This window comes from Rhinolophus sinicus, chromosome 4 (assembly GCF_057876585.1).
Source record: "Rhinolophus sinicus isolate RSI-liver-muscle chromosome 4, RSI-T2T, whole genome shotgun sequence".
NCBI lineage: Eukaryota > Metazoa > Chordata > Mammalia > Chiroptera > Rhinolophidae > Rhinolophus > Rhinolophus sinicus.
Window position 1 is genome coordinate 52,622,652 of NC_142504.1, and position 23,277 is coordinate 52,645,928.

General features: G+C 38.3%; 1 protein-coding gene across 2 annotated transcripts in view; it reads right to left on the bottom strand.

Annotated features, from left to right (window-relative positions):
- The window catches only part of VPS41 (VPS41 subunit of HOPS complex), a 171,644-nt gene that overhangs the window by 44,039 nt on the left and 104,328 nt on the right, over nt 1–23,277 (bottom strand). For both annotated transcript variants that reach the window (XM_019710243.3, XM_074340530.2), the window contains 6 exons: nt 13,078–13,175; nt 9,555–9,684; nt 7,998–8,113; nt 6,658–6,714; nt 2,259–2,320; nt 780–861 (listed from right to left, as the gene is read on the bottom strand). In XM_019710243.3, coding sequence (XP_019565802.1) covers nt 780–861; nt 2,259–2,320; nt 6,658–6,714; nt 7,998–8,113; nt 9,555–9,684; nt 13,078–13,175 — 545 coding nt within the window. The remainder of the gene's footprint in view (nt 1–779; nt 862–2,258; nt 2,321–6,657; nt 6,715–7,997; nt 8,114–9,554; nt 9,685–13,077; nt 13,176–23,277) is intronic.

Here is a 23,277-nt window from a genome sequence, read left to right on the forward strand (position 1 = left end):
TTCCAGCAAATAAACTATTAGTTGAGAAAAGCATTAATCTTAAATAAATTTGAAAAAACACACACCCTCATGTCTTATAATACAGTGGATTAGACTATTCCTATTTTCCACATTCATTAAAAAGAACATGAAAACCTCATCTGAACACAGAATTGGAAGGAGATATGAAAGCGAACACATCATTTATGTAATATATCATATATGTATATATTTTACATATATAAAATATAAACCACATTTATATTTTGAAACTAATTTCCAAAAGTTTAATTTTTCTTCCTGAGAACTGAGATAATATTCTCAGTTCTGGCTGAGATAATATTCTCTTCCCAATAAAGAACTGACTACTTACTATTGTCTTAATTTTATTTCCATCTTAATACAGACATACTTCGTTTTATTGTGCTTTGCTTTATAGTATTTAACAGATACTGTGTTTTTTACAAATTGAAGGTTTGTGGCAACTCTCAGTTGAGCAAGTCTATTACTGCCATTTTTCCAACAGGCTCAGATGACGGTCAGCATTTTTGAGCAATAAAGTAATTTTTTATTTAAGGTTTGTATGTTGTTTATTTTAGACATAATGCCATTGCACATTTAACAGACTACAGTATAGTGTAAACACAACTTTTATGGGAAATAAAAAATGCCATGTGATTCACTTTGAGATATTTGCTTTATTGCAGTGGTTTGAAACTAAATCCACAGTAACTCTGAGATATGCCTGCATTAATATACTACATACAAACATTAAGAGTTAAAAATAAAGTTATGTTTACCTTAAGCTGTCCAATTTCTTTAAATTTATAAACTTCATATTCCCAGAGTGCCGCATTTTTCCCAAGAATTTTCTGGCACTTTCTGGCAGCAAAAACATCCCAGGGAGAAAGAAAGTTTAAGTGAAAAAATAAACAGACAAAATAAGTACACATTTCTCCTAGTGGTTTCGATAAATCTCTCATCTCAGAGTGTTGTCAAATTTGTATCTCAACTGCCACTGAACATAAAGGTATTACTGATACTCACTTGACTGCATATACAAGGTTGATGAAAATCATGAAAACTAACACAAAATACTTACAAATAAAGATGAATACCTTTCAGAAGACTACAATTAGGAGTTTGCTCCATGATTTTCCTGTTCTGAGTTTCCTATTTATCCAGATGAGCAACTGCTGGTTTGGGGAAGAAATGTCATCCTACCCTAAAGTGCCAATTTGAATCACTTCTTGTCAGGCTTTAAACAATGAACTACAAAATCAGACTTCAGAAAATTAGATCTTATCATAGTACATAATCTGGACAAGTGTTTATGTATGAATAAAACCTCACTCAATTTGCACATCAAAGAAACATAATTTTCTAAATCTCAGGGGACCAAAAGCAGGACTGAAGGCTACCTTCCTGGGCTGCCACAGACATGGAGTCCCACAGGCAGGCACCACACAGCTCCAGGGGAAGCCACTCACATGACAGACCCACACGACCACTGTGTAACACGTATGTGTTCTGCACACCACAGAACCCTGCAAACCAGGAGGCTGGGGTCTGATCACTTCCACTCAATTGCCTCCCTCTTGTTGGGGAGACAATCCTGCTTGAATTGTGAACAGAGGCACTGACTGTCCTCATTCTGGACTGTCTTCTTAAGGATGCTTGTGGAGTGAAGAGTCCTAGAAATCAGAGGATCCAGATAGTGTTTCCCTCCTGCAAAGGGCAGGTATGTTTACTATCCAATATAATGAAAATAACACCTTTCTCTGGAGCCAAGGGCAGGCAAGCTTACTGCCTATTATAAAACAACCAGATACCCAAAGCTGAGGGTCCCTTTCCTGTAACACAACCCACTGGCTGTGCAGGGTCACCTGGCCCTGTCTTGTGCTGAGAACTGGGGTTGTGGGGTCTGGCACAAGGGCTGGTACTTTGGCTGGTCTGTGCTTCTGACCCAGGAATCTTACATCTTCTGCAACACCCCTGAAACTATGGCAGGCTAGTTTGTTAGCTTATAAAAAGAGTAAAATCATGGTTCTTGACACTCTTCTCATTAAGTAATGAGAAAAATATTTCTTGTTTGGTGACAATGAGACAGTAAGTGGGTAAATAACACATATACCAGGTCTGTGGTTAAAACCAATAATATTAGAAAATTATCCATTTGCAAGACGTAAAAATGTCTGACAACTGCAAACAATGCTTTATTTTTATTAACATTAATCAATTCTATTTATATTAGCATGTAATTGTGAAAATGTCATTACCGTGCTGCTATGTCATACTCTCCTTTCTCCACCAGGTGGTTTATATATGCCAAGCCAATGTCCTATGGAAAATTAAATGAAGGAATTTCATAATTAACTGGAACAACTGAAAAGCTGAGTCTCAGTTTCTGAGTAGGCCATGACATCAGGGTCCTATCAGCACTACTGATTGGAACCTGTTCATACATCTAAGTTTGCTTTTGGAATTATGCTTGTTTTTGTTTTTTTTCCATTAAGCATATTTCTGTAATTATGCTCATTGCTTTCCTAAGCATATTTAAATACTTGTATTGTCACAAATTTTAGAATTTGCAATTTTTAAAAAATGTTACTATTTTAAAGGCTCCTAACCTGCCCCCTTCTAAGAGATTTTCTATAAAAGAAATCTCCAAATATTAGAAACATGATCCAACAATTTCATGTTGTCACTGGATATAAAATTGTTTCTTGTGCTTTCATCTGTATTATGTGAGCTACCTGTCTCCTCTGTACCAAATCAGAAATGTGGTAAGAAAAACAAAACGACAGAACATCAAACTAAAGGGAAATGTTAAAGTTAACATTCAAGTGAAAATGAGCTCAGAAAAAAACATGTATTTTGCTGTCTATAATGCACACTTTTTTGCCCAAACTTGTGTGGGAAAAAATAAGGATGCGCATTATACATGGGGAGTATTAATACCATATCTATATAAATGTTTTTATTTCTTTTATTTATGCTTATGAGTTAAAAGTGTAACTCTAGAAATCAATAATGATATCCGTATGAAAAATAATACCCTGGAATACGATAACCGGCTTTGTTGAACTTACGATGAACTTGCAACGATGAAGAGTTCTTGGCCTTCTAATGCTTAAATATCGTAAATTTGTTACCAGTACATACAATTTCTTGTATCTTGTATCTGTTCTTGTGTTTTGTAATTATTTGTTACATAAAATTTCTTGTACCAAAATATGTTAAAAAATAAATGCTAAAATTCCTTTATAATCCAAAAAACAAGTACCTAAATGCAAACAAATAAAAATTTGAATTAAAAAAGTAAAACAAGGGGCTGGCCCGGTGGCTCAGGCGGTTAGAGCTCTGTGCTCCTAACTCCGAAGGCTGCCGGTTCGATTCCCACATGGGCCACTGGGCTCTCAACCACAAGGTTGCCAGTTCAATTCCTCGAGTCCCGCAAGGGATGGTGGGCTCTGCCCCCTGCAACTAAGATTGAACACGGCACCTTGAGCTGAGCTGCCTCCCGGATGGTTCAGTTGGTTGGAGCGCGGGCTCTCAACCACAAGGTTGCCAGTTCAATTCCTCGAGTCCCGCAAGGGATGGTGGGCAGCGCCCCCTGCAACTAAAATTGAACACGGCACCTTGAGCTGAGCTGCCGCTGAGCTCCCGGATGGCTCAGTTGGTTGGAGCCTGTCCTCTCAACCACATGGTTGCCGGTTCGACTCCCGCAAGGGATGGTGGGCTGTGCCCCCTGCAACTAGCAACGGCAACTGGACCTGGAGCTGAGCTGCGCCCTCCACAATTAAGACTGAAAGAACAACAACTTGAAGCTGAACAGAACCCCCCCCAACTAAGATTGAAAGGACAACAATTTGACTATTGTTCCCCAATAAAGTCCTGTTCTCCTTCCCCAATAAAATCTTTAAAAAAAAAAAAAAGTAAAACGAAAAATTTTTTCCCTGAAAGTTTGGGCCAAAAATATGTGTGTTCATTATACATACGAGTGCATATACATGGCAAAATATGGTAATTCAAACCCATGAGTTAACAGATGAGGAAACAGCCTCAAAGCAGTGAACTGACCGGCTTCAGAGTGTTCATGTTCAGTCACTTATTCTACCTAGGTTCTGAAAGGATTTGGGGTGGTATGTCAGCAGAGACATGGGAGCTCTTATTTGACTTCCCCACGACTCCTCTTATGAAATATTTTCACCTCACAGCATTTTCATGAAAAGCTCAAACTCAGCATATGTAACAAAACTTGGATTTTAAGTTCTACTTTATGTACATAAAAGTTTTTGTGGATGGCAGATATGGCAGTTCATTTCTCTCTTTGCCTATCTGGTTATGAAATTGCACTGTGCCAGGAGAAAAAAGTCTACGCATAATCAGTGTACAGGACACGCCCATTCTAAGAGCAAAGGGTAATACCCATAGTTCTTAGTGTTATTATATTTTGACTTTAATGACTGCTATGTAGGATTCATATTTCAAATCTATAGGAATTACAGAGTAAAGAAAGGGTGCCTAACTTTATTTCTCTGAAAACAGACCACATATCACAGTATCAATGGAGAGTCTTTCTGTTCAAGTTCAGAGAAGAGAACATCTCCTTTGCAGAGCCAATTCCTCCAACCTTTCTCCTTATGCCAACCCCCCTCCCCATGTGGAGTTTATTCTGTCACTCATTCTCTTTCTCTGTACACATTTAACTTCAACCCCAGTTTTTCTCTTTTCTCTTAGCATAAGCATGTAAGTGTCTCTCTTATATAAAATACCCACCATCACCACCAACTTTCCCACGATGGCATAGCCCCCGGCCACGTCTTTACACTTTTCCACTTCACAACTACCCTGATAGTCTACACTGAACTCTACCTCATAATATCCTATTCACTTTTCAGTCCCTAGGAAATGTTGAGAATAAATGATACATATACAGAAAATTCACTAGTCACTTACATATTACCAAACTCAGTGCACAACTGTCTAGCTGAACTTGTCTTACTTTTGACCTAACCTGAACCATTTAAGCATTTAAATCTCTTTCCCCTGAAATTCTCTTCTCTCAGCTCCCACGACATGACCTTATTCAAGCTGTTCCAAATCTGTTTTGTATGTGGCATCCCTTGAATGTCAGTGTTTCCAATGGTTCCATTTATGGTCCTCGGTTCTCTGACACTACACACTCGCCCTGTGTGGTCTGGTGCAAACACACACATTCCACTGATCCTTGTTTGCTGATGACTCTTGTGAATCTATCTTTGGGCCCAGATCCCTTTCCTGATCTTCACTAGGATGTCCCACAGGTGGCTCAAACCAGAATTCAATCCCCCACCACTGCTCCACTGATCCGACTCCTCCTTGCAGCTTCAGTCTCTCTCCGTCTCTCTCTCAGTGACTGGCACACCATCCACTGGAGGCCCAAGCTCAAAGATTTCTCACTCTCACTCTCCTGTGTACACAGAGCCCGTCACCAAGTCCCAAAAAGCCCAGCTGACCATGTCTTCTTTCTATCTTCACCGCTCCATTCCTACTGACTCTGCAAGTCTCATCACTTCTACCTCCATACCAAGATGGGGATCATACCTCACTGATTCCCATCTCAGCTGGCCGGCCTCTGGCCCCCATCTCCATTAGAGAATCTTCCTAACAAGCAAAACTGATGTGGCACTAAAAGCTTAAACTCTTCCTCTAGAGGTTCCAAGATAGAGCCAAGCTCCTAATTACACACAGCCCTTCAGGATCTAACTCTTGTCTACGTATAAATTCCTCAACAGCCCCTTATAACCAAGCAGGCCAAGCGGTTTCACTTCTCTACACCATCACATATACTGTTCTATTGGTGGGAATGACGTCTGCTCCATTTCTAGATAATCCTTACTTATTCTCCACGATTTTGAATGAAGAAAAAAAAAAAGATGCTCTGGTTCTTTCTCCTCCATTTAGTTCCTCAATTATTTTGCTTGTACAAGCAAAATGTACAAGCAATCATGCTTTTATGTGGAGTTTTACAGAGAAGTCTAAGGTAGGGAAAGTGTAGGCAGAAGGAATTTGTGCTGAAACCCAAATTTCCATAAAAGTCTAAGTTTCTAGTTTTCATCTGTAAACAAGGGTCCTGGGCTAGATGGTCTCTAAGGAGCCTTCACACAGAAGATAAGATTTCTTTCCTGTTTTCCATCTGCACATTCACTGTCAAAGTTAGCACAGAAATGGGCTTTCAGTCACTATATTTTTTCCAGAGTCCAAATGTAATAAAAATGTATTTGATTTCCTAGATTAGTTTCCATAACAAAATCAATTGAGTCTATTATGGAGAAACTGAATCAATCTCCTTTTATGAAACCACTCTTGATACATTTTATGATAATGTGATTTGACCTATGATTTAAAGAAACTTCCCTACACATAACTGGAAAGGTTTGTATTTAAAGTGTATTTCACAAATCCAGTTTCCAAATTACCTAAAACTACCTCCTAGCAGGTGTCCAAGTCTCTTGTTTACAAGCAGAAACTGATTCAATAAAATGAAGTATTTTGACCTTACAGGTTGGAGAATTAGTTTGAAATAAATTCTTAAAAAGTAGGAAGAATCTGTTCTTTTCAAAATATTTTCAGTTTCATTATAAATTATTGAAAGGTACAGTTATGTTTCAAATAATAAAATTACACACTTACCAGAATCTTATGTCTTTTAATGTTCTTTTGACTAATTTCAGCTGCCATCAAAGCTTCCTACATTTACATACACATGATAAAAGGAGTAGAAAAGAAGGGAGAGAAAATGGGAGAGAGTGGGAAAGAAAGATATTAAGGTTATAAATACTGTATTTGTTAGGTTTTAGTGTTCTGGACTACATAAATAAAGACTCATTTTCCCGTGGCTTTTGCTTCAAGCACAGGAATTCCTAATGTTATGATTGAATGAACTTCACTGCATTCAAACTGAAATAAAAGCACCCTCAACCAAAATAAAGACGTCTCTTATTTCCATTTGAATTCATTTTCACATTAGGATATTAAATCACTATTCATACACAAATCATAACATAACAAAATCTCCCAGGCCCAAACACAAAAAATTCATGTCATTCTAAATCTGTATGATGTATACTGACAAAGGGGCACTTTCCCTTTATAAAACATAAAAAGTAAACTGTATGCATATAATTACATATACCTACAAATAAGATTTTGAAAATCTCTGATTTGATTTTTATTTGGGAAAATTTACAATTATTACTTTAACACAAAAGTTTAAAACAGAATTATTTCTTTAAGAAACTACTGGAGCTAAAGCAATATGGCAATAACTGGGGTATGAACTTGATATCAACACCTGGACTCTAAATAGTTAATACATTAAAAACATTTTTCTCCCAAATCCTTCCAGATGGTTACAAACTTAAAGCAACAAATAAATGGACTATTTCTTGTTTGTTTGTTTTCAGCTGATTAAGCCCATCCAGACAGGTTTTCTAACTAAGCCTTTCTGGCTTTATGTTAAACATGTTTCCTTGAAAAAAAAAACAAGAAAAAAAAACATGATGGGACATTACCTACTAAACTTAGTCTGAACCAACACTCGATGAAGTAGACAGTATCATTTTATCTGACCAGGTAGTTCAAACCATCCTATGTAGTGTTAATTTGATAGCTTTACTTTTACATATGAAATAAGCACCAAATGAATGATTTCACAAAAATATTCAAATGGACAATTCTGAAATACAAGCTATATTTAATTTTCCTTGGAAAAGCACAATATAAATACTTCAGTAGGCTGGATCTACCCACTTCCTCCCTCCCTCACCAACTCTTCCACTGAACAGTAAAGCCAGTTAACCTCACTGTGGTCTTTCCCGCCTAATTTCTAAAAGAATATTGGAGAGTTATTAGCTTCCAACATATCTTAGGGCATTCTAATTCACCTACATGAAAGATTTATTACAAAAACTTTTTATCCTCTCTATGCTACAGACGTGTCAACACTTTGGAGAAAGTAAAATCAAAACTACTTCATATTTCTTCTTTTCAAGGAGCCAGTCGATGTGGTCATCTTGGTCCCGTTCCTTGGCTACTACGACATCTCTTGGACTCACAATGTAAAAGAGTGAGTCGCCTTCTGAGTACTCTATAGGTGAGAGAAGAGAGGAACATTTCTGATGACTCAACAGTAGCAACCTTGGCAGTGGTTTCTGGGGACTCAGCTCGGCTGCCCCACTTATTACAAGTGAACAGAAACTTGGAGCAAGTGTATTTGGCTCTGCTTGGGACACAGGTTAGAGAATGACAGAATTTATTTCAGTGCTTTAAAAAGTGTTTAAGTATAAAATTATTTGGAAGAAAAAAAAAGAAGGAGAATGTGAAAGGAAGGGAGGATAAAAGGGAGGAAACACTAAAAAACTTTTTAAAAATAAGGTGGGTGTAAAATTCTGTGTTTAATACATTAACATTCTGACCTCAGCTGAAAGACAGTGTTCGGAATTCTCCCTGTCTACTGCATATTAGAATTCATGTGCTGTATATAAACTTTATTTATAGCCATTTACAACACTGTTCTATTTTTACAGAACAATTACACCCCACAGTCCGCAATAAATGTTTCCTCCTCATCAAGGTCAAGGCCATCTAAAGCATAAATGACAGATGCCCCAAGCCCTGGGGATATAATCTATCATTTCAGCATGTTGTGTACAATGCCAGTCGTGAGAGTTTCCCGCAGAATTCAATTATAAAACCTGTTTTGCGGGTATCTAAGTGTGCAGCAGTGTTTGCCCTGAGCAAAATACCCAGATTGGACGCTTTCAATTGTGAACTACATTTGCTTTTTGCCAAGTCCAGCGTATACTCTCACAGTTCTCAGCTGATTAGGGGCTTCATATAAGAAAGCTCAAACACATATAAAATATCTCTTCATTTCTTTTGGCCAAAATGAGAACTGAAAATATTCTCCAAAAAACGTCAATTGTTTTTAAAGCAGGAACGAATTTCTAAAAATCTTAAACTATTCTATTTTCACCAATGTATTTTTCAAAGATGTGATGACACCCAAACACAGATGCCCCTGGGATGACCAGACGGCAATGGTCTGCCCTTGACTTCTGAGCAGCGACTAAGTATATTGATTCATCCACTCAACAGGTATTCTGTGAATGCCTACTGTGTGCCAGGCTCTGAGCATTTGGTCACAAACAGAAAGGTTACTTCTCTGCCATCCCAGAGCACACCATCTAGGGCCATCAAGTCGGGAGGGATACAGAGCCATGCTGCTTGGTATCAGTGTAAGTTATGCGTCACATTAAACAGTTAGGTCAACAGACCAAGTACTAGAACAAGAGCACGGAGCCTACTTACCTGGGTCCTGGCCCTATCTCTTCCCCTCCCTTTGGCTATGGGAACTCAAGCAAGTCCTACAATACCTCTTGGCTTTGATGCCCTCACGTTCAACATCAGAGGCCTGCCCATGTTCTCAAGAGCTTTTCCTCACCTCAATTTCAATTCCTGGTTTGCTACTCAAGTGGAAGGGGGGAAATATAAACGTAAGAACATGAGCCAGGTCCTCAATCTCTCACCTAGGTGATAATCTCGACATTCATTTTCCTGAAAGCCTCTCACTGTCAGAGCATCAGAAGAGATCTCTTCACAAGTCTCAGAAAGCGGCTGGATAATATCCAGTCGGGGCCTGGCACAATATTCTCTTTCCTAGGGGAAAAAAGAGAGGGGAAAGACTCATTTTAACTACATTTCTATAAATTATGCAAATTAATTCTAGTTAGCCATAATTACGTGTCTTGGTTTTATGATTTCGGCAGACATAAGCCCTTCTAACCACCTGCCACAGACAGCCTCATAACTATGCTTTATTTTCTGACCTTTTGCATGAGATAAACAGGAGAGGTACTGCTGTGTCATGTCAGCAGCCCCACGGCAGCCCATTCCATTCCAACGGGATGGTACCACAGGCTCAGACAACTGTGGTACATCTCTTCCTCACAAATGCGAGGAAAAGGAAAAATAGTATTACAAACTGCTCCATTATCCAAACCACTGCCACTACTGGTAAACTTACTGGTAATGCTAAAAGACCAGCGATCAAGAGTTCTGTGCAAAGCAGAACTTGCTGAGACGACAGAAATGTTTTCTGTCTGTCGGCCCAATGTGACCGACACAAGACACTGGTACCTACGGAATGCCTGAAACGTGACACAGTGACCGAGGAACTGAGCTTCAAATTCTATTCAGTTTTCAAATAAATTTAAACATATGGTTTAAGTACTACAGTTTTGGACAGTGTAGTTCTAGATCAAAATATAAGAGTAAAAGATGATTTATTAAGGGCTCTGACAGCTCCACTAACCTAGTGTGATATACACAGATTAGTATCATGGAGTTCTCAAATTACCCCTCAAGAAATACTATTGTTCCTAATTTTACAGACGAAGGAACTGTGGATCAAAAAGTTTATACTAAGGTTAAAGTTACATTAAGTAAATGGTGAGTCTGGAATTTATGGAAAAATTTACGATGAACCTTGAATTTGAAATAAGTTTGTTTTACTCTGAAGTTCATGCTCTTTGAGCATTCAGCACACAGGCATAAGACATAAGACTATTTTCCAAAGCAACCAGACCTGAAACAGTGTGACACTGGGGCAAAGAACACAGGTGAATGAAACAGAATGAAATCAGTCCAAAACTACCTCCAACACTCAAGTTCCCTAAGTAAACAATAAGCCTCGAAGATTTCTTTGATCATTTTGTTAGGTTAATTGAGAAGCAATTACATTAGCTTTGTACATCATACATTTAAAACATTCCAAAAATAAAATAACAACTATAAAAGATCAACTAGTAGAGACACAAAATAAAACAACAACAACAACAACAACAACAAAACCTTAGTGAATACAGAACATAATTTATCTGATCTGGAGAAATAAGAAATACCTCAATTTTGAAAAAAAAAAAAAAATGAAGGAGAAACTGAAAGATTTGAATATTTAAAAAATTAACTGCTATAACAAAGACAAAAAATAACAGAAAAAAATATTTGAACCAAATAACATTAAAACAAAACTTCCTTGCTAGATGATCTGAATAGTTCCCTTATATGTAAAAGAAAAAAATCAGTATGTTTTTTTACAATCTCGTTGTTTTACAACCTTTGTTCACTGGCCAAACAGCTCTGCTTATCCAGAAACAGGAATTTGGTCTTGCTGATCTTTGCTCCCCAACACTTGGCATAATTCTTAACACCCATGTGCTTTATTAATGAAGAAAAACAAAACATTAGGGGACCAGCTTAATAAATTTGGGCATATCAATCAGAGGAAATAGTGCACACCACTATAAGTGATAATGACGGGAGACTCTACACATCCATATGGAGAGAATGGAATAATGATGCTCAGAAAAATATGGCAACACAGACTAGCTTCTATCTAGGACTGCAATTGTGTAGAAACATACACATATGTAAAAGGTATAACAGGAAAAATACGTCAGGGGTAATACTATTATGAGTGATATAAAAACAAATTTTGTTTAATGTTACAGCTTATCTTTTCAATTGGGGGGGAAGGGAAGGGAGTGCTTGGTCACAAGGTTGCTTCTTTATTCCTTTTGTCTTAATTTTATCAGTTTATTCTGTATTTAAGGATTTAAGGTGTACTTTGTGGTTTTATGAAATGAATAGCTATATATACCAACACACACATTTTCAGTTCCATTTTCTAATTTGCTCTATGAGATTGGCCTTTCTTGGTTTTTACTCCTTTTCAATACTTTATTTTATTAACAAAGGTTTCCTCTCTTTCCTTCTTTTTTTGGTCAATTGTTTATTAGACTGTCCCTTTTTCATTTTACTACTTCTTTCCTTATGTCTTTCAATCATATTCTCAATCCTCCCCACATTCCTCATCAAATAGTACAGTATTTACTACCTCTGGACCGCTTTTCTTTATTTTCAAAATAATAATAATAATAATAATAATAATAATAATAATAATGAACTGATGTCCTGCAACAGGGCTCAAAGCCAGCCCTATTGATCGGAGCAGGTTTGAGTGTTCACTTAAGTCTACAGCATCCCATTGCTTAGCAACATGGGCACCGAGCTTCAGGTTACTATAGCGATGGTTTCCTGAGGCAAGTGCGAGCTTGGAGAAATGTTTGAAAGCAGCTACCACTTCAAAATTGGGGCTCCCAGGGTTTTTCTCCCCATTTTATTCCCTGGCATTTGAAAAGGAAAAAAAAAAAAGAGAGAGAGGATTCAGACAAGGAAAGCCTACTTTCTGTAAAGGGCTAGATAATCAATTGCAATTTCTTTTATACAGAGCTCTTTTCCAATAAGCTCTCCTTGTTTATGCCTTGAAGCCCCGGATCCCCTTCCTGGCAGGAACCCTGGACTCTGACAATGAAGGCAAGCTGGGAAGGGGCTGAACTGGGTTTCAAAGGGCAGCTGAATGTACATATGACCCTCCACTGGACCACATAAACAGGCTTCACTCAGAAGTCACCCTTAAAAAAACTTAGGTTCTCTGCTGCCTCCCATTTAGCCATACATTTCATAACATTATTTGCACTGATAACTGAGGCTTAGCAACAATCTATTTCAAAGCAAGAATCAAGCTACTCAGAATCACTGGGCCACTGGGAAGTAAATAAGTATGTCTGGACCACAGGAAATAATGAACGACCCTTTCTGTAATTCTCTCTGACCACAGGGACCCCTGTTGTTGCAACAGATCAACTTCACTGCTGTTATTTGTGCTAATGCATAGTGTCAGCTAAGTTTCTTTGACTTTCAGCAAGAGGAATCCTTCATTCCTTTTGACTAAAATACCAAGAGAGATGGAAGAAAAAAATGACACCCTCCCCTCCCCTTGCTCAGCAAAAGGAACAAAGGCAGGCCATGAGTGGAGCTTCTGAAAGGTAAATACTTTAGATCTAGGGGGTAATTTCTGCTGACCTTATTCTACAGGTCAGGAAGTTCTGCTCAGACTATAGCAGAGCCCTTTCATGGGTAACCTGATCTGGGTGTAATGCTAAAAATGAACCCGCATTTCTCTTTGAATTTGGGATGCAATAAATTTACCGTTTTTTCTGAAACCTCCTTTACGTAGGAAAGCACAACAAGCTGATCACAGAGAGGTGCGAGTCCGCTGATGTAGAATTCAGTCTCAAACTGGGACACTGCAAACAAAAGAGATAAGAGATTCACTATTACCAGACGCAAAAGGCAGCACACAAATGAAAGGACATATCAAATCTAAATTCTGAATGACTCGTTTTAGAAATCCAGCACAAGGGGGCACAGATAAACACATCTTCTTGACAAGTAAGCACCAGAAAAGGATTTCTGGAAACTTACACTTGAAAATTTCTATCACAAACAAAAAGCAAACCTGATAATAACAGCAGCATGAATGGTCAAGTGTGACACTGCACCCAGCTAGGTTAAAAATGACACAGTTAAGTCCCATGAAGACACTTAAAAATCCATAAAACCCAATGTAAACTATTATTATTAGTAACAATTTTAAAAAATTCCTGAGTTTAAGTTTTCCACAATTAGGGCACTGCAGTGGTATAAAGGTCACAGGAATGCTATTTATAATTACGAAACTGCAATCATAACTTTTTAACATTTAATAAACAATTTATTTAAAGACTTAAGAGGGGGGAAAAGGTATGTAAGTACAGATTACATTATGATGAAGCACTACTATTTCCTAAGTGAAATAAAGGCCACAGGAAATAAATTCCTCTTTCCTTTTTAAAGACAGTCTAAAATTTACAAGAATGATTGCATCACTTTAAGTATGTGGATTTCATTACAGTGGACCGCAGAGATTTGATAGAAAGCTCAGTGGTACAAGTACAAATGTTAGCTAAGGTATCAGTCTAATGATACCTAAGTATCAGTCTGAGGCATCAGTGCTCTACAATACTTCTAATAAATGACTGTTGTTTTAAGCCACTGAGTTTTGGGGTGATTTTGTTACATAAAGCTAACTGCCACAGTAGTCTTCCAGGAATCATGCACCACACTTAGAGTCATTTGGGAGCAAACTCTCATTTGGAACCTACCACATTTTCTACAACTTTCTTGACTCAGATCCTCTCCACAGTTCTGTGGCAGTAGCCTCAGGTTTAGTTCACTTCTATGATGAAATTACCCTTTTTCCTAAATAAACTAAAGTGAGTGCAGCATATTGCAAACAATATTGAATGTAGAGTGTGGAAAGTAATCAGAGTATTTAAAAAATCTGTAACACAAATGAAATGAAGGGCTATTGCGTTTTTCTTCTTCTTCCTCTCCACTGTCCCTGCAGATCACTTGTCGTCACTTGTCTATACCTGTCTTTAATGCGTGCATCTTATACAACTATTTTCACAATTTCATTTTCATACCAAAATGAAATAGAGGATAATCAAAAAAATTACTCAATAGTTACCGTGTTTCCCTGAAAATAAGACTGGGTCTTATATTAATTTTTGTTCCAAAAGACACATTAGGGCTTATGTTCAGGGGATGTTACCCTGAAAAATCACGCTCGGGCTTATTTTCCGGTTAGGTCTTATTTTCGGGGCAAATACGGTAGTAACATAAACATTCAAAAGAATACTATTTCTTATGTTTTGTCTTTGATTAGATCTCATAGGTGGTCATAATGCCCTGGACAGAACCACAGAATGGAAATGCAAAGGCACGTGCTCTGGTCCTAGCTGGGGGTCTGAACTGAATACTCTCATCCGGGCACTTGAACAAAGTTGTGGGGAGTGGTATTGGGGTAACTGTTCACAGGAAGCACGTATGTAGTCACCTCCACCACAACCACGTTTGGAGTAAGCACACCCAGAGTAACCAGACACTGCAGGTTCCGGAGGGAGAAGCTCACGGGGCTGTGCTCTGTGGAGGCGGATGGCGGAGAGGGGAAGGGGGGGCTGGAATATGCAGATGCTATTGAACAGTATGTGGCCACACAGGACCCTGTGATTAAAGAGGTGATATTTTCACATTCTAGACAGCCTAATGAAATGTGAACAAGAGGCTGTGTAGGTGCCATCACTCCTGAGATTGCTGAACTCTGTTTCGTAGCGAGGAACTTGAGTCCTGTTTTACTAAATCACTCTGTCGCTGAAAGGCTACACAAAGTTCCCTTTCCAGCAACCTGGGTGAAGAACAGATGAGCGATGTCACTGACTGTTCCATGGGAATGACACGGAGGCTGTGATGTGCTTGTCGGCCACGGCCAGCTGAGGGAAACCGTCACCTAAGGGGGGTGAGCCAGGTATTCTCCCCATTTGGGGGGCCAGTGGGCTACTGGATTCACTGACAGGTGGCACCAGACACTGTCTCTCCTACAGGTAACCAATACACGCCAAGACCAGGTTCTTATGAATGAGCAGGAAGATACAGCAGAGAAGCTAGAAAATATTATAATCCTATCCAAACCTTCTTCCTCTAGATCCTGATCTCCTAGTCCTCAATAACTTGCTTTAATAAGACAGAAAATGCCATGTTCTCAAAGAACACGATAAAAAACCTAAATGGGTTAAGAAAAATAAAAGAAAAATAAAAGATGTACAGAAGCACCTATTTCACTTCTCAATTCCAGATAATGTACTAAATGCTTATTTGTTAAGTACTAAATCTTACCAGACTTTACTAATTGAGAATAATAACTTAAGCACAGACTACATAAAGTGACTAAATTATAAATTAACAAAAAATGTTACTAATGAAGATATGGTACATAAAAATAGCATTGTCAAGATTCCCAGAGGCAGTTATCAACATTCAGATAAAGGTGAAATTAAATCATTCTTTTCATTTTATTAAAAAATCATTATCAACAGAAATTTTCTTATGGAAAACAAAACTGCCATTATAGTCATACCCACTATGATTCACAACTTAAGAGTTCAAAAATAATGGCTGTTTATCTTAGCATTGAATATTCTACCACTTAGCAACTCATATCCATTAATACCCACCAGTAATGATATCATGTAAAAAAGAACTCACTTCCTAATGTGAGTTCTTGGTTTAGGAAATGTCTACAGCTATTCTGTGTGTTTTTTTTTTAAAAAAAGGCCTTTCAAAATAAATGATGGTGTTTTATTTTTAGGTCTATCATGATTCAGTTTATTCTTTATATTAGTGCTGAATCTAAGACGGGCTGGTTGGAGACAGCAGTCAGAATGAACTTTCAGACAGAATGAACTTTCTGAAGAATAGGATTATTCTTCTCACTGAACAGACTGAGAGAAAGAACTGTTGAATGGTAATATTTATTCTTGTGAAGAACATACATTATGTAAAAGTTTATGAACTGACTCTGTAAAATATCTTCAAGTAATTACTTTCTATTTCAAATTTGCAATGGACCAATGAAAGTTTTCGTTTATTTTCTCTGAAATTCTGTTTTTCCCACATAACAATGATTTCAATACTTTTTTAATGACTATTTTTTTCCCTAAATGAAAAACAATTTGAATACAGGTGGTTTACAGGACTATTACCATAGAAGCTCACCTTTAAACTGGTTATCTGGAAAATATAAATCACAAAGAAAATAAATACAGATTCTGTTGGAAAGCAGTAAAAAATAGAAAGCAAAAGCTAAAGAAGGGGGAAAGAGGAGAGACAAATTCAGAATTTCTAGAGGGAGCCACAAGAAGACAGTAGCTACGCTTCAGACCCAAGAGATGGGAAAGGGAGGGGCCGGCTCCGGGGCCTGCAGGGAGTGTGCAGTGTTCACTCAGGTGATAACGGACGTGAGGCCAGGCGCTCACTCCAGCGGCAGCACAGCCTCCTCGCCCAACACAGACAAGGAGATTGCTGTGCTCTGGTGCATTCCGGAGGACAAAGCTTTCTTACACATGAGACAAGACACCGGTCAAAGAAAAAACCGAGAGATTCTAAGCAGATGAAGAGAGAAAGAAAATTTTAAAACGCCTATTTACATGAAAAACCTATCCAGGGAGGTCCTTTGGATCCACAAAGAGGGTTGTTGTGTACAGAGTCCTAATCCAGAAGGAAAGCTGATGTCTTTGATCAGTGCTGTCCAGTGGAATATTAATGCAAGCCCAAAACACAACTTACATATATAATTTTACACTTTCTAGTAGCCACATTAAAAACTATAAAGAGGTGCAATTTAAAAAATGTATTTTATTTAATGCAATATATCTAAAGTATTATCATTCTAACACGTGACAACATAGAAAGTTATTACTGAGATCATTTACTTTTGATCAGCACACTGTCTTCGGATGTGGATGCAGCTCGTCTCAGTCATACTTGCCACATTTTGAGCATGAAACAACTGCAAGTGGCTAGTGGCCATCGTACCGGACAGCGGAGGTCTAGATGCCCAAAATATTTTTCGTCTTTAAAGTCCAGTAATTTGACTCAAATATATCTCGATGGTACTCACTACGGGTCATTGTTTTCAGATACACAATGTGTTAGTTTAATTTACAGATTCAAGTTTTCTTGTAGTGTCAGGACATTTTTCTTGAAATACTGTTTTTGGTATTTATTCCATTGCCTTGTTTTGTTTGCAGGGACTCTTATTTGTAGGCTGAATCATGTTAGCCTGTCTTTAGTATTTGTCACTTTATTATAAATCTTTTCTTCCCTTTATTTCTTTGTGATTTAAAACTTTTTCCTCTTCTATTTATTTTGCAGCATTATCTGTCTACTTGCTCTTGTTTCCTTCTAGTTTAATCTTCATTTCTAAAGTGATCTTTTATTTATAAATATTTCCTGAGTTTTAGCACCTCACTTGAGATTATTAAATTCTGATTTTTGTTCTTTCATGCTCTACATCACTTCTTAAAAATGTCTGAATAGTAAATTACAGTTGTGATTTATTCTGTGGGAGTTTCTTTCTGGTGTGCTTTCATTGCCAAGGATGCTTGTCTGCTCCATATTCACTTTTTCTTAAACCTTACGATGGGATGTGACCTTGGCATTTTTCGGTCCTTGTGTTTAGGTCCTGGCAGGAAGCACGGGCTGTTCGACTATGAGTTTACAGGGGCTCCTGGGCTGCCCAAGCCCCTCGAACCCCTGCAGCCCTGTACCCACTCTTCTCAGAGTGACCCCCAAGTGGCCAGGGAATGCTGGTGGCTGTTTTGACCTTCTCCTGGTCTCAAGTACACCAGACACCCCCTTGCTCCCCTGTGCTTTTTCTCACAGATGCTGACACCATAACAGCCCTGGGGCTATTGGAGGATTTTCCCATTCATTCGTGTCCTGAGGTTCTTAGGGCTATCTTCTCAGGTTTGTTTTAAATGTGGTCTATAGGTTTTTAGCTGTGTGGTCCAGTTGTTCCGTTTTTACATGAGGACTCCAACAGATTGACAAAGGACGCTGCCACTACCACTGTCTTCACATAATCCTCCAAACACAAAACGTTAACTGTATCAATAGTGTTACACGGCAACTTAATGTATCAACTATACACAGGGCGGAGTCAGGGTTAGAGTCAGAAATACACAAATACCACTGAGCATCAACAGCGCATGCGCTCTTGCTGTCAGTTTTAGAATGACTGCCATGGGATTGAAATAAAAATTAACAAGAACTTTCTTGTACCTTGTGTCATATATTTCTGAGAATTATCAACAACTTAATAAAGAATTACTGAGTACCAATTAGGCGTAAGCGCTCTTCTAGAAGCATCAGGATGATGAAGACAGAAGGGACTGTGAGTCTAGAAGCTAAAGAAATAACAATACCACATGATATGCAAAAATGAAAATAGTTAAAAAGTATTATTACTTGTACCTTTATTGCATGTAGGTTTCTAGATATATCTTAGTGAGAAATACAGTTATGAAATGTATTAATCTTCTCAGAATAATTCAGAAATCCTTATCTACGAGGTCGGAAAATTAAGTTCGCGAACTCATCCTACAAAAAGTGCTCCATACCTCACTGCTGAATATCACTACAGTCACCTGTGAAGTACTCCCCTTGGGAAGTTATGCACTGATGTCAGTGCCTAGTCCACGCTTCAAAGCAATTTTGGAACTCTTTTTCTGGAATGGCCATCAGAGCTGTCATCGTATTACGCTTGATGCCCTGAATGTCATCAAAATGTCTTCCTTTCAATATTTCCTTTATCTTTGGGTAAAGAACAAAGTCACTGGGGGCCAGATCAGGAGAGTAGGGAGGGTGTTCCAATACAGTTATTTGTTTACTGGCTAAAAACTCCCTCACAGACAGTGCCATGTGAGCTGGTACATTGTCATGATGCAAGAGCCATGAATTGTTGGTGAAAAGTTGAGGTTGTGTCCCTTTTTCACGCAGCCTTTTCAGCACTTCCAAATAATAAACTTGGTAAAGCTACATGTCCGATTGGTACAAATTCATCATGACTAATCCCTCTGATATCAAAAAAGGTTAGCAACATTGTCACAACAAGTTCACGAACTTAACTGTGATTCCTTGTATATATCTTCCCCAATTCTCTTTCAACTGATTTTGTTGAACATAATAGTCTTCTCTTTGTTAGAGGAAACCACTGTTTTTCTTTCACTGAGTTACTAAATATAACAGTAATAGTAACAATAGCTCCCATTTGATGAACACTATGCTAAATATTTTACAGACCTTGTCTATGTGTACCATAACAACCTGGACTTATTTTTAGAGGGGCACTGATGCTCAGGGAGGTTAAGCAGCATGACTAAAGTCACTTAAATAGAAGGCAACGGTGTAAGAATCTGAAGCCTTCCTTGTCCCAGTCAAAAGCCACACCAGCAGACCAATCAGAACCCAGAGCTGCTGAGGTTAGAGGTGCACTGCACTTTGAAGACTGCAATTAGGGCTCGACAGCCCGCTGGGAGACTTGCATGCAAGCAGCTGTGTGCCCCAGCCCCTCCCTTGAATTTGCTACAAGGGCAAAAGCACCACAGGAAAGAGAACTTGTACTGCTTTTTAATGTTTGGCCCTTGTTTTCCCTTTGCTGGTCCCCAAATGCTCCGTAGCTAAATGTGATCAAGAAGGATTTGGTATCTTACTGAAATGATATCCTATAGATTTTAGCTTCTATGATTCTTAAAATGCAAGCAAATAAAATCAGTTTGTCAGGCAATCTATAAATAAGAAAAATTATCTTCATTGTCTTACATTCACTTATGAAAAAGCATTGAGGCCCCTTTATGAGGGTGCCTTCCTCCCACGAGAATCGGCCCCTCAGGCACCAGCCAGTAGTATCTCATAATCAACTGGATATAACAACATCCACAGGCTTCTCAGAAAGTTTGGACACTCTGTCAGCATGACCACTGATCTAAAAAAAATACATTTGGAAATCGCAGGATTGCATATCTGCAGGACTGTGCAGATGTATTAAAGTAAAGGTGTTGACGTCAGCAAGTGACGGAGAAGACCCAGTACCTGGGAATGAAAGAGAAGAAAATGGCTAAGAGACAAAATAACAAAAGCATCAGATCAGGAGGCAAAAGTACACATAAGTTAAAATAGGTCTAGTCTGCAATTTCATTCCATATTTTCTAATCACTATTCAGCACAAGTCTGTGTTAAATGACGAAGCTAAGCTGGTGTGATCATCTCATTTACTAAACGTCACGAAGCAGCACTGAGGAGGAATGAATGTAGTGAGCAGCTCAGACAACAGAAAAGGCAGCCATCACGGCCTTGCTGGGTGGAAGGTTCGTACCACATGGTTATGCTTTAACTTGTCCACAGGCTATCTTCAAAACGGAAACAACAAAACAAGTGTTGTGAGCACGTGGAGAAGTTGGAACCCTCATATACTGCTGGTAGGAAAGCAAAATGGTGCTATGGAAAACAGTATGGAGGTTCCAAAAAACCGAAAATTAGAACTACCTTATCACCCAGCAATTGCACTTCTGGGTAATTATCCAAAAACACTGAAATCAGGATCCTGAAGACACATCAGCACTCCCAGGTTCATTGAGGCATTATTCACAATAGCCAAGATGTGGGAACAATTGAAATGCCCATCCACAGAGGATTGGAGAAAGAAAATAAAACATTACCCAGCTTAAAAAAAAGAAAATTCTGCAATATGCAACAGTATGGATGAATCCTGACAACACTGGGCTCAGTGAAATAAGACAGTCACAGAAAGCCAAACCCTGCATGATTCCACTGATAAGAGGTACCTAAAATAGTGAAATTCATAGAATCAAAGAGTAGAATGGTGATTGCAAAGGGCTGAGGGGAACGGAAAATGGGGAGTTGCTGACCAACAGGCATAGTTTCAGTGAAGCAAGATGAGCAAGTTCTAGAGATCCGCCAAACACCACTTTGCCTGTAGTGAACTACCCTTACAAATGTATTAGAGGGTAGATCGCGTGTTAGGTGTTCTTACCACAATAAAATAAGATTTAAAAATAAATAAACAATTTCAGAAACCAAAAACCCCCAAAACTACCTTGATGCATCAATTATATTGAAGTCAAATATTAAAAAATGGCAAACAAGAGTTTTTCTTCTTTTTCAAAGGACTGAAAGAATAGCATCCCAGTCTGGATTTGGTCCCCTTTCCTTAGAAACAATTTTGATAGCCATCCAAGGCAATGATGTTTATTCCCTAACAATTTGGAAGAGAAACAAAGAAGGGCCATTATTTCCAGGATAAAATAACAGGAAATGCAAGTTTTACTCGTCCACACTGGACACTTCTCTGGACCAAAATAAAAGAACAAATCCACAGCATTTCCATGGCACCTGGCTGTTGGAAGAAGAGGTAAGCAGACATCACTGGTATATGAAATCTCTGGATTCTAGACAATGTCTATCCTATGGTTTTTATTTAAATGTCCAGAGCAAGGCTCTGTTCTTCTCATCTGACTGCAAACAAGGGCCATGGGTTAGGTAGAGGGAATGCATGGGAAGAAGGCAGGGCACAGAGGTCATGAGTAACAGCTTTGAAACTAGACATATCTGAGTTCAAACGCTGCCTTCTTCGCTTATGAATGTGATCATCTTGAGCAGGTTACCTATAAAATGGGAAAACAGTTCCTACCTATTGGGATCATTGTGAAAATTAAGTGAAATTCTGTTTTTAGTGTATATAGCATGTGGCTGGTGATGTTCTCACAAAAGGAATAGAGTATGTTTGTTATTTCAGGTGACTCAAACTTCTTACCAGTACTTATTACAGAAATAATTATTAATTCCACTTCCAATAACAAACATTTGCATCCCCAACAAAGGAAGGAGTTCTTACTTTGAGGAGGAATGGATAAAGACATGTAATAAAGCAAGCATAGTGAAATCTTAATTTCAGAATCTACAAGGTAAGTATATAGGTGTTCACTGCAAAGTTCTTTACTTTTTTGTACGTTTTCAAGTTTTCAAAATATAATGTCGAGAAAAAGAATTCAACGCAGAACAGAAAAATGAATAGATTATAGGGAGTCAAACTCAACTAGAACAGAACAGAAAACCTCCCACAGATAGATCCTTAAACGAAACACTTTGAACAGTATCAGCACTGTCCTGATTTCTGGTGAGACTTACAACTATGAGATGGACCATGTCACCTGCATGCACAACTGTCCCACTGCTGGAACCTGCATGTCTGGGTCAAAAGGATAACAGGTGGGTTGAGAGAGACACTTAGATCTAAGAAAGATATTTATTTCACAGATCTTCCATTTCCAGGTCACTGATTTCCCAATCAAGAGGCTGAAAATAGAACGATATTCTAAATTCTAAGAATCATAGCATAAGACCAATGACACTGCTTAAAATGAAAAAGGTGTCCCATCTTATCTCTTCCCTCTCTCTCTTCCTTGATTCTCTGTCATTATACATAGATTCGCAGTTTCTTTCAATCTCTCTAAATAAACTTCTGTATGAAATCAAGACCCGGAAGTTAATTAATTCCTCGCATAAGTCATCAAGTCATTGCTCCTGGAAGTAGACACCTGGAAAATGACACACAAGTATTGGATTCATTTCCCAACAACATAATAATCTGCTCTCCAACTACCATTCCATAAAGACCATGTACGACATTGGGGAAAAGTGCCAGAGGATTAGCAAGTCCTATAACACAGCAGATGCAAGTGAAGTGAAACTAAGAGGGCAAGCATGGACTACAACCTACTTTCAGCAACGTAATATGGAGGAAGAAATGACATCCAAAAAGGCTTATGCATAGAGAATGTCTTCACAGATTGGTGACTGAACAGTAAGCTCAATTTTTATGATCATTAGTCATTTACAAAAATAAATTAATATCCTATTGAGAGGAATAACTTTTGTGTTGTTTTTGAG